Source organism: Maylandia zebra, linkage group LG10, assembly GCF_041146795.1.
Source record: "Maylandia zebra isolate NMK-2024a linkage group LG10, Mzebra_GT3a, whole genome shotgun sequence".
In the NCBI taxonomy this organism is placed as follows: domain Eukaryota; kingdom Metazoa; phylum Chordata; class Actinopteri; order Cichliformes; family Cichlidae; genus Maylandia; species Maylandia zebra.
The window spans coordinates 29,905,774-29,918,377 of NC_135176.1; the positions used below are offsets into that span (position 1 = coordinate 29,905,774).

At 40.1% G+C, this 12,604-nt stretch overlaps 1 protein-coding gene across 1 annotated transcript; it reads right to left on the minus strand.

Annotated features, from left to right (window-relative positions):
- Nucleotides 1-3,059: 3,059 nt before the first annotated feature.
- gpr119 (G protein-coupled receptor 119) lies at nucleotides 3,060-6,606 on the minus strand. Its single transcript, XM_004551386.2, has 2 exons — nucleotides 5,825-6,606; nucleotides 3,060-3,916 (listed from the first exon to the last, which is right to left on the minus strand). The coding sequence occupies exons 1-2, from the start codon at nucleotides 6,327-6,329 to the stop codon at nucleotides 3,231-3,233; spliced, it is 1,191 nt and encodes a 396-aa protein (XP_004551443.2). The 5' UTR covers nucleotides 6,330-6,606; the 3' UTR covers nucleotides 3,060-3,230.
- Nucleotides 6,607-12,604: the final 5,998 nt, after the last annotated feature.

Below are 12,604 nucleotides of genomic sequence, written 5' to 3' on the forward strand. Positions count from 1 at the left end.
AAAAATAAAGTCATCGAGCTATATTAATATAAATAATATAATAATAATATAGAAAGAGTATTTTTACTCAGTTGTATATAGAATTTGTATTCTATTTTTATCCTATTGTATATTCTATTCTATTTTATTCTACTGTATATAGTATTTTATTTTATTCCATTCTATTCTGTACAGTTGTGTACAGTATATTATTTGTATTGTATTCTAATTTTTGCTATATAACTTTTGCACTGTCCACTTTCTGCTGTGTCAAAACAAATTTCCCACGTGTGGGACTAATAAAGGTTATCATATCTTATCTTATAAGTTGGTCATAATGTCTAAACAAAAAAAGGAAGAATGTGGAGATTCCTATTTCATCAAGAAGTTCATGTTTGGGTGTGTAAGTACGTAACACGATAAATTCGCATTTGAAAAACACACTCGGTATGTAAAGAACAAAAGCTTAAAAAAGTGGGAATTTTATGTGTTTTGAACAGAAGGAGGGTGAACTAAAGTTTGTGGTAGTTGAGATTTGGGCCTTAGAGCTACTAAAAAAGGACGTTGACAGAGTCTCTCAGAGTCAGCCACCAATGACCATTTTTAACATTCACTGTAACTATAATGAGTGATGTCTACGGCAAAAGTAATCTGAGTGACCATGCTGGCACAGAGCAGCATGATGTAATGACAAATATTTGTTCCGATTTTTAGCTGAGCTTATTATGCTTAATGTAGATGCTGCAGCCTATCAGTCTAAAGTAAATGTCAGCTATCTAAGCTCATGCTGAAATCTCTGACATTTGCTGGTGTAACTGCCTTGTTGATACAGACTGCTGACATGTAAAGTGGACGGTAATTTCAAGATTTAAGTAGACAAGGAAGTCTCCATGACTGAACAGTTATCCAGGTATGAAATGTTACATGTGCAATAGCTGCTACTCCGAAAAACAGCCGGCTCATCGGCTATCTGAGAGTCATCAGCTGAAATTACATGGATGTAATAAAAGAGGATGAAAACAAAATGTGTCCGAGAGAATTGATAACGTTATCAGTTCCGCCTGTTTCCAGACATGCAGCTGCATGTTGTTTATGATCCGTATGACTTCAGTTTACTTTTCACCAAAGAGACGCTGCATATCTAAAGCCATAGGCTGTAATTTTAAATGCAAGATAAGGTTGTCAATTTTGTTTTTTCCTGTGATAAATCTGGAAATTTCCATCTTTATCCAGTTGAAGATTTTGTCAGTAAAATTATCAAAATGATGGTTAAAAGGATTTTATAGCAACTAAGAGTATTTAGGTCCTAAAAAGATGAGAATTCTTCAGACTCTTGTGAATGTTGCCAGTTTAATAATCACTTAAGAGCTAACTGCACTACTTGTGTAATAACAGTGGCAGCACTTCAGCTCATTAACTGACTGTGTGGTCACTGTAACTGAAGACTGCTACATGTTCTGGTTGTAAATGGACCTGTTCTTATATAGCGCTTTTGTGCTGTACATTCAACTTGTACATTCACCCAAGAACTTTTTTCTACGCTGTTTCTAAGTGCTTCCTATCTAACATTCACACATATTCATACTCCGATGGATGCATCGGAGAGCAACGTGTGGTTAGTATCTTGCCCGAGACATACAGACTGGGATCGATCACCTGAGCCCCACTACACAACACTGTTGTGTTATCCCAAGTTCTGTAGTGAAGTTTTGATGTAAAAAGCTAATGTCCTTTTGGTACAGCTGCTTTGTGTGAAAGGTAAAGTGTAAACACTGTATCACTGGTCGACCTCTTGACCTTGGTTGTATCACAGGGACAACTAACAGAGACATACGACCATTCATAATCACATTTACATCAAGGGCCAGTTGATGGAAGGAAGCCTGAGTACACCACAAGAACCCACACCGATATAGGGAGAACAGGACCTTCTTGCTGTGAGGTGGTAGTGCTAGCTACTGCACACATGTCCCTCCTGCCAGGACCTACCTGTGGGACAACTGTTTGTGTAATACTAAGGTCTGCTCTGTAGTTTTCTGTGCTGCAGTTTCATCCATCCACCTTCTTTTGCCCATCCAATTCAAGAAGCTTATTAAGGCACAGGAAAGCATGCAAACTCGAAACAGAAGGGCCCCAGCTACATGGTGGATTTGAACCCAGGACCTAACCAGACCACTGTGATGTGCTCCAGAGTTTGTGAGTGAAATTCCAGTATTTTATCAGCATTTTGACAAATTATCAGTTAGTCTGATAACTTAGCACTCCACCCCGTCATCTAAATATGAACACTTCTGGCTAAAGAAACTGACATGGATGTTGGCAGAAATTATCAAAGTAAAAACATGGCTCCACAAACCACGGTGTGACATCAAAGTCATTTATAGAGAGCCAGGAGATTCCAGAGACTTCTATACTGACTTTCTAACAGGCTTCTCATCCCACGTCCTTGTGGGATTTCTCCAGGCTGTACACAGACAATGTCCTCTGTGAGTCTCTGTGGAATATCAGGCTTGCAGTAAGTGGGCATAAAGGGCGTAAATATTCGGTAATTATAGTCATTCTAATCTTGGGACTGGTCTGAACCCCTCCAGACTTATCAGGAGTGCACGTCAAAGTCTGTGAACTGAAGCACTGAACTTCCTGCCCCCTGCTATCACTGACCTCTGACCCCTCGTTTCACATGGAGCAACGGAATAAATATCCAAGTTATACATAAATGTTGTTGTGCTCACATTTCTCCCTCCTACAGTCATTCAGCACAGGGAGTACCAAAGAGAAGTACTGGCCTCACTCCTAAATATTTCAGGAATTACCCTGGTTTTTCATAATTTATCATAACTAATAAATATATGGTTAAAACCGATGACATAATAAACCTGATTTCCCCTTTACTGTCAGATGATATTTGTGATTTTTTTCCCTGCCAAAATATTATACAGATTAAGCAGATCAAATATGCATCAGAACTATAGCATAATTCAAATAATTAAATTAGACAAACAAAGAAAGCAAAAGTTTTGACTTGAACTTTATTAGCTCCGTGGCCTGTTCGTAGTCAGGCTTGAAGGAATTGGGTGAAATCACATTGAAGCCTGAGGTGCAAATATGGTACTTAAAAAAAGCATCATATTTAGTGATAATAATAATAATAATGTACTTCAGGGGTTACAAAGCCTATTAATCAATGCTTTATCCCTCAGAGAATCATTCACATGTGTTTTTGTAGTATATCTCGAGTTTCCCAGTTTATTTCACAGACTTGTTGTGGCCGTTTGTGGTCCTGCATGAGCTTCATCATTGGTGATTGGTTGCAAGAGTGCAGGGTTTAGTGTGTCTCTTCTAGAAGCAGAGGCTTGAGTCTGCACATTTGGTTGTGGGTCGCCTCTCTCTGTGACAGTTGCTCTGGCTGCCAATGAGCTGCCTGTAATGCAGGAAAACATGGCTACCAACTGCAGCCGCACTTCCCTTTGCCAAATGGCATACACTATAGGGTTGATTAGTGAGTTGGAGAGTCCCAGCAGCCATATATGATTCTCAATCACAGCTTTGAGAGCACAGCTTTTACAAAGAATGTGCACTATGGACACCACAAAGAAGGGGCACCAGAGGACTAAGAAGCAGCCCACGAGCACCGCCACCGTCCTCAGGGCCTTGACGTGACTCCAGTAACTGATCCTCAGATATGAATGGTGAGGCTGATGCTGGCTATGTTGCCTGTGGTGGTCACCGTTCCAGGAGCTTGCTTGCCTGACACGGCAGATCTGCTTCTGGTGGTTGCTGGCGATCTTCAGGATATCCAGGTAGATGTAGATGAAGATGGCGAGCACTGGGAAAAAGACGACGCTGAGGAAAATGACGATGGCCACATTGTGAATCACAGAGAAGAAGGCACAGAAGCCATCATAGCTTGATTCCACCTGCAGCTGCCGCACCATAACTGAGGACAAGAGGACATGAGGTGTTTTTTTAATATATTCTTTATATATTGATATGCTCAGATTACAAATCAAACAATGCAAAAACTTCATACATTTTAGAAATAACAAGGTGACTGTAATAACTCATTTCCTTTCTTTTTATAGTATTGCAGCGTATCTTGACCCTGGAGACAACACTACACTGGCTCCAAGAAAATAGTGACTGTTTTGAAGGGAAAAATATATGTGCAGTACAATGAGTCTGCACTTTTTCTATGAAAAAGTATCCTCTATAAAAATACTTCAACCCTGCATTGCCTACATTTGTTGAGTCTTTTTTTTTCTCCCTTTAACAGCACATAATTGCATTTCTTGGTGCATTACCTCCAAACGTAGGCCGGCTGAATGTAATGCAATAGAATGTAAAAGCCTTTGGCAGGGTTTTGCATCACATTAACTTTGTGTATTTGCATCAGGTTGATTGATCTGGCCAGTACAAACCCTTACATGCAGGTCCGCACCAGCCAGGGCCTTAATTAGGCATTCATCTAATTGGTATTCCTTAAGCTATCTGTTCAAAACAACACTAGCAGTGTTAAAAGATGGGTAGAAAAACAGTATTTAAGGGCTCATACTAAAAAATTAGGTACTTAGCACCGCACCAGGAGTACAAACAACCAGGTCACAAGCCAGTGTAATCCCAGTGCCGATCCCATGCCAGGGTAAATGTGGAGGGTTGTGTCAGGAAGAGCATCGGGCATAAGATCTTGGTCAAATCAAGCATGCAAATCATTCAGAATGAGATTTCCACAAATCGGTCAGGACTTGGATTAATAACTGCCTCTGGTGCTGTTGTGTGTGCAGGAGACCAGGTGAATTAGAAGCAAAGAGAGTGGTGGAAAAAAGAAAGTAAAAGGCTTAAATGAGTTGAGACTTGACCTCAAGGAAGGAAAAAAATGGCTTCCATTGATTCTCTGGAGAGATTCATCAAGCTGCAAAGGACGTGTAACAGGTTAGTGTGGTTAAGAATAGAGATAAACTTGCTAACAAGTAAAGAGAGTGTGTTGAGAAAATAGAAGGCTCGTTTCTGATGAATGAAAGAGTGGATGATGGATGGAGGAGTTAATGAATCAGGAAGTGCAAAGGACTGCTAAGGAGAAATTCTGGGAAGAGAAGGTGGTAAGGAAAGGTCAGTGGTGCAGGAGGAAAGGAGGAGGAGGCTTCAGAGGAGGCTCATGGATGTAGTGATGGAGGACATTCAGAGAGATGATCCACTGTGGCGACCATAAAGGCCCGAAGAAGAAGAAGACACGAGGAGAACATGCAGAAACAAAAGCTTGGACTGAGAGTTTCATATTAAGCAGTGACATCAGTTTTTGTTGCTTTTGCAGTTTAGATGAATGGAACACTTGCAAGAGGCCACTTATTAGATTTGCCATTGGAGAGGAATGAAACAATGGAGTTACATGATCTGTCTCACTGGACTGCAGCTGTTCAAATTTTACCGTGCATGCTTGTAGGCCTCTCATTACGGGAGTAAAACACCCTGAATACTCATATGATAGAAACGTATCGGTCAAAAGGAAGCCACACTCAAAAGTGCACACAGGCAATCTCAATGTGATCTGCAACATCCTGAAAAAGCCTTCCTCGAGGACTCTCGAGGTGAATACAAAGTAAATTTGTGATTTGTGTTTCTCATCCGTAAAGTCCAGTGGTATATAATTTGAACTTACAGTTTTGGAGCAGTGACTAAATCTGGGCCTTTTCTTTTCCAGGTAGAAATTTCAAAGAGGAGCATTTGAACTCTTAGGTCAAATCCAGAGTCTAAACCTTGTATAGCCCCTTCTTACATATGCCTTTAGATTACATAAAAGCACAGTCCTCTGCATATTTCAACACACTGATTGATCATTTCTGTTTCTCACCTGGCATGAATCCCATGGTGAGTGAAATGATCCACAGAACCAGCAAGGCTCCAGCTGCCGTCCCCTTCCCAGACAGCAGCGAGTATCGCAGGGGTATCTTGATGGCAGCATAGCGGTCCAGTGAGATGAGAAACATGGACATGATGGATGCTATGCAGGGTGATATCACAAATGCCATTCGCAGCAGGCAGCGGGTCTTGTCCTGGCCAGTGGAAGGCGTAGTGTTTGAGGGACGATCAGCAAGACTGACATTCCTGCTGAGGTCTTCTGTGGCCAGGCCAGTGATGGCTACGCCAACCAGACTGTCAGCGAGTGCCAAGTTGAGGACAAAGCACCAGCTCTGGCTACACTTCTTGAGGAGTAGCTTAAGTAAAGCAGCTGCCACGAGCAGGTTTGTGGAGATGATGAGGGAAGAGGCGACACTGAGCATCATACCCATCACCCAAGGGGAGTGGCCAAAGGAGGTCACTGTGGGTTGGTTGGAGCCTATGTTGTCAGGAGTCATCCTAAAAGGCGCTAAGACGTATGCTTGTCCGGTTAAATTCACAAAGCCAGTGTATAGCTGCAATGGGCCAATATTGTTGTGATCACAATCAGAGATTTAACTCTTACAGTCATTATACGTCAAAACACAAAACGTGAATCTAGCAAAAAAAAAAAAAAATTCGCAAAGATCCTTAAAAACAAGTTTTGAACTTTTTTTAGGCTGTTTAACGTACCAAATGAAACATCAGATATCACAGTACTCAGTCCAGTGGCTAAAAATGTGACTAAACTGAAGAAGCGTGCGTTCAATCACCGCAAGCAGAAGAATCTTCTCAACAATTCCCCATTAAATGAATCTAGCTTGCAGTAAAGAACTTTAAGAGAGTTAGCTTGTTCTGAAAAGCATCCATTGGATCTCGGCAAACTCGGCTGTATCCTTAAAATCCTTTCAACTAATGGAAGGAGGACAGAAATGCAACAATATCAGCAGGTCTCTCTTATCCCCTCCCCTCTCACACACAGTCTGCAGACACACACACACACCATCGTAGAGAGCACATATATCCCCTTCACTGCTCATCCGCTGCTGCTGTTGCCTCTTTGTGGTTGAACCTTGTCCCAGCTTTCCCCTCTTCTCTCATTCTCTCTCTTCCATGCCGGAAGATTCCTACTTTCATAATCACTTTATTGTATTTATCATCTTTAATCGAGAGGGTTGTTTTTTTTAACTAGGGCAGGTTAGCACTAAAGCTTCCTTTTAGGGAAGACATAAATCATTTACAGTGGGTGAGTAACTAATAATAGTAAACCACCAAATAAGATTTAGCTTTTTAGTTCGACTGTGAGAAACATGTAAGAAGAGGCTGTGTAATACAGTCTTTTAACTCAACTTTAAACTATATATATCACTATTTATAGCAAAAAACAACTAAAGGAAAAACACACATCCTAGTAACTGTGCTTTCCCACCTTATCGCTACTTGTGAAGCACATTTGTCAAAGCTAAGCTAAGGTTTAAAACTTCTGTACTTCTGTAAATTTGTTGGCTCGGGTATTAGTACTATTGCTCACTATTACTTGTGGTTATTGGAGGAGTGGAGCCAGACTTGGTGCCAACCTAAATAACTAATACAATGGAATTAAATTAAATGCTCAATCACTTGCCAAAAGCAGAGAGTTTCTAAGACTTGGTTTCATACAGATGTTCTCTGCCTATGACTTCCAAACATGAACAAGAGGAACACACATTACTGGTTGTTGCACATATTTTTGGCACTGCCCTCTGGTGACAGCAAACAGCTACATTTTGTAGCACATGCCGGAACTGGAGTTACATCAAATAACTATTATTTTGCTACAGCGCTTTTTCAGAAACAAAATCTTAAAGTATGGAAACTTTTCATGGGTGGAAAAGAAAACATTTATTGGGGCATCTACCAGACAAATTTTGGGCTTAACATCTGTAAATCAGTGTAGATAATTTTGACAATATTGAGGGAAAAATGAGGTGCAAAAAACAAAAACAAGGTTGGGGTTTTTTTGGCAGAGGAAACGAGCTTCCACCTAAAACAGACCCTTAAAAGTTCCCATAAATTTGAACAATTTAACTGTAACTATAGATATCATAGGTATGTAAAAATGCTAATATTCCTAACATATTTATAATGAAACTTTCTACCACATAAAATGGTAAATATCTTTCCTATTTTAATAAATGAATGTGTTGTTTTGCTGAGCACCTGGGGTGTTTTTCCCTTTTGGTGATAGTGTTACAGAGAGTAAAAGGATGCACATGTGGAAATTAACTGTGAGCAACATTAATAAAACAAAACAAACCACATAAAGTAGATATTTACTTTTCAGTTAAAATGTAAGCAAAACAATGGTTTGGATTATGTTGATTCATCCAGTTTGCTCCTCCATAAAAAAGCCAGCAGCATACATTATATTACATTTCAGAGTACTGTGATAGCATATTATCACCACATGTATCCAAGCAAATTTTGCCCTGTGGACTGCAGGTTTATTGTTTGAGTGTCCAGAAGTGCAATAACACGGGGACGTGTGACAGCGGAGCTGAAAAGAGACACATTTTCAGACTTTTGTGTTAAGAATTAAGCTGTTGTTTTTTTCTGTTGATCATTACCTGTGACGCGGTAACATTAAAAGCAGAAGCAGCTAATGTGCAGTGCTGAATGGGCTTAGTTGAACTCCAACCCTGCTGGCTAGCATCCTATTTTGGCTCCAGAGTCCCCAGGAGAGACATCTGGCTTGATGGGACAATTTTCCACTTGGATTCACACACAAATAGATCAGACTAATGATGCTTTCTCTCTGCACACACTTCAAACAGTACCTGGCATCACACCAGCTTCTAAAACCTGCAAATGGCAGCTATATCCAGCTGAAGAAAAATATCACTATAATGCGATCAAATCTTATCAAAATATGGTAATGATTAGCTTCATAGTCTGTTTACCTGTTACCCATGCTTAATGTGTAACAGGCTTCATGTTTTTAATAAAGTACTGCCAAAAAGGCACATTTCCTTAATGATTATTATTATTTTTAAATATATTAACGTTAGATTTTATATATTTCAGCTGTGTTTAATCAAAGTTATTGCTGCATGTTTATTGAGGGTGCAGAATCATATTTTTGAGTGTAGAAGTGTAGAAGTTATCACTTTTAAGTTTGCAGCTGAGTTCAGTGTGACTCACATATATATACATATATATATAAAAGTCTACATTTTCAGATGTGCTGATGAGAGTTTTCATTAAATAATGCTTCATTTTTCACAATGCAGTGATTTTGAAAGCAGGCACTGTACGCATTAAAAGTTCTGGAGACGAGAGGTGTAAGTGACTCAGCTGCAGACTTGCAGTTAGCATCAGAATTTGCAGGAGCTTTTAGATATATAGAAAGACTGGATAGAAAGGTTCAGTGTACAATGATATGTCCAAATCACATTCATTAGTCATTTTGTTTATTGAAAATTTATTAGTGCAACTTAAATGTTAAGTTAGGCAAATTTATTTTCACATTCATTCAGTCCAATCTCCTCCTTATGGGGTGATCTTATGGTACTTTTGTTCCCAAGATTCAAAGAGTCATAGATTTATACATATAAACAAATAATGTTTAATGAAAAACAAGTCACAGTGTCATGATGATAAACTAGCACAGCCTGTTCCATGATACGTTCAGGTTTTACTTCTTCTTCTTCTCCCCTATCTGTCTCCATAAATGCCTTACTAAGCTGCATTCATTCACTTTTGTTCATACATTGCTTGTGCTTTGCGTTTCGCTCTGTCTCAGCGAATATGCAGAACATATTATTACCTAATAGAAGAGAATAAATTTGAAAGGTTCTTGAAAAACAAAAAGAAGATGGGCATCAGTGTTTTCTTGATTGGAATGAAGTGGATAATCTATGTCGCCAATGTGCCTCTGCATCTCCGTGTGTGTCAGGGGCTCATGTGTCATTTTTGGTCATGCGTCAGGTTCATGTGTTTGTTGGTGTGATATGCTCCTGGTCCCTCGTTTCCCTGTGTAAACGTTTGTGTGTGTGTGTTGTGGTGTGTTAGTTTAGCTGCAACGCAAGGCCTGTAGAGTCTCCTGCCTTTGAGCCAGCCACACCTGGGATTAATCACTCACCTGTTGACGATCTGCCTAATCAAGGAGGCCTACTTAAGAGAACAGTGGAGTGGCAGTTGGGATTGTTATGAAGTTAGTTCTCAAACTCATATCACTGTGTTTTCATCTCCTGTTGGAATGGTTAGACTGTTTTTTGTCAGCCGGTGGATGGGACTGTACTCACTGCGGCATCTCTTGTTTCTAGGTAGATTGCGGAAATGTGTGGTGGGAGCAGCACACTGTTGTACATAGGCACCAAGGAGGACAAAGCATCACCACGTATCAACGAGAAGAATCATGGCATCCAGATTAGGAACGCATGCACTGTGGATTATTGGCACTGTTTCATAGTTTCTTTTCATGGTAAACACGGTTTTTCCATTCAGAAAGTCATGCATTTGAGTCCTCCTTCAACCAACCCTGACAGTGCCAGAATATATGGATGGAATAAATCTTGTCTCCTTATGCAAAAAAAACAAAACAAAACAAAAAAACAATTACTGACATATTATCAGTCACCAGAAACAGCACCCCACTTGAGCTTTCACCTTACTCAACAGAGTTTTTAGAGAGGGAAAACATCAAAATAAAAAAAGTGACTCCATAGTTTATTTTTCACAACTGTGCAGTATTTGCTAGTATGCAAGTATTTGCTTCTTTGTTTGTCCACCAAGGGCCATGCATGTTTTTGGGGTGTGGGATGAAGGGGGGGTACCGTGCATGCAATGAAATATTTACATCAGCTGATCCATCCACCCCTTCGGTCTAGACTACAACAAGGTGACTGTTGGATAGATTGCAATGAAATTTTTAGTACAGAGTTTTACATTCAGCCTGTCTTGTAACACTTCAAACTATTTTTATTACTTTTTCTTGCAATTTTTTACAACTTTAGCACCAAAGACTTTTCAAGTCAGATTTTGTTTATGGTTTTTGCAAAACTAATCAAATTCCTTTTATACTGATGAGTACCCTGTGTTTTCTGCTAACAGGAAAATGTTGCTGTGACTTGGGAAAACTGGGAACCGGACAGGAGGCAACAGCCAATCAGATAAGAGGCACAAACTGAGAAGTAGGTTGATTGCCAGCAGGTGTGAAGACTGCTGCTGGGCTTCATTCTGCAGATTATTAGTTTGGTTTATTGGAGTTCTGGCTGGAAAACAAAGGACTTTGATAACTCTTAAGAAATAAGAAAGTTAAGTGTTTAATATACATTTTATTAATTATAATCAGTTAACCTACAATCTGTTGTGGCCTCTTTATTGAAGCTCCTGTTTTATCTATTGCATGTTACATTTGCATGCTGACATTCATATCCAGGAAGATGAAAATTAATGTTTGGTTAAGCTTCAGGGATAAAGGGATCTGTCCAGCTAGGGAGCATAAACCAGTATGAATCCACTTCACCTGCTTTTAATGTAAATGAAATTAATGACAGGTGTGCCACAGAAGCAACAAGAAGCCAACCCCCAAAAGGGGGAATGGTTTCACAAGCAGTGACCAAAGACCATTGCTCTTTTCTTATTCCTAGTGATTTTTTTTTCTTTCTAATTTTGCTTTTTGCTTGTGGCCTCGTCATTGTATAGCAGGCAATGAGTTTCAGACAGTTTTAATGAAAAAAAGCACGTTATTGATGACAAAAGAGAAAGTAAACAAAGTCTAAGAAAAAGATGGGAATGGGGCAAGAAAGAATTAAATTGTGGGATCAAGGAAGACAGAACAAGGGCATACACAGTAAAAACAAAGAGAAAGGGGAGACTCAAACAATAAATACACAAGGCAACAAGGCTAGGCCTAGACCCATATCTGCTCTTATGTGCAAGGAAGAACATAGGCACACTGTCAGAGGCCTACAAAATGACCAGCAGTGGGCTACTCATGGGAATGTTTCTAACCAAACTGTAGGAAACTAACTGCATAAGCTTGGCTTGTGGTCCCAGCATCCTTTAGCGGGACCTTTGCATCATACTGGTCTGTGAGCAGCTTGTCTGGCATCAACCAGAGAACACCAGAACTGGCAGGTGTGCCACTGGCACCTTGTTCTCTTCACAGATGAGCGCATATTTACACTAAGTACATGTGACAGACATAAGAGCCCGTAGACACAGTTGCAAACCTCCTGCAGGATCAGAACAGAGAACCAATAGCAGTGCAGAGTTCCTAATGTGACACAATCACTGGGTCTATACTGTTTTGTTATCCTCAAAAGCCTCTGTTGATACTTCCAAGGCCGACAAATCAGTGATTCTAAAATCATCATCTTACAACTTCCATATGTCCAGTGTGAACAGTCTCATGTTATACATGACAAATGAAGCTAACAGAGAGATCAGGACAGGAGTCCTGTAAAACTATTTATATGTACTCTGCAAAACCTGATTTGAATATGTCAGTCCAGCCTGATTGCTGTCACACCTCGTCTGTGAGCCCACACCAGCAGGACACAGGTTCAACTAGCTTAGTCCACAGCAACCTGAGGGGAAAGAATCTCTCTTTTATCACATGCAACCCTCCCTCTCAACACACTAAAATAGCTCCAACACACACACAATGTGAGAATGTTATTCACTCCTGCTAGACCTTTCAGGACCGTTCAAAAACAAAGCGTGGGTCAGCAGTAATTGTGCCCAGTGCCCAGCAGCCCTCCCGCCCAGG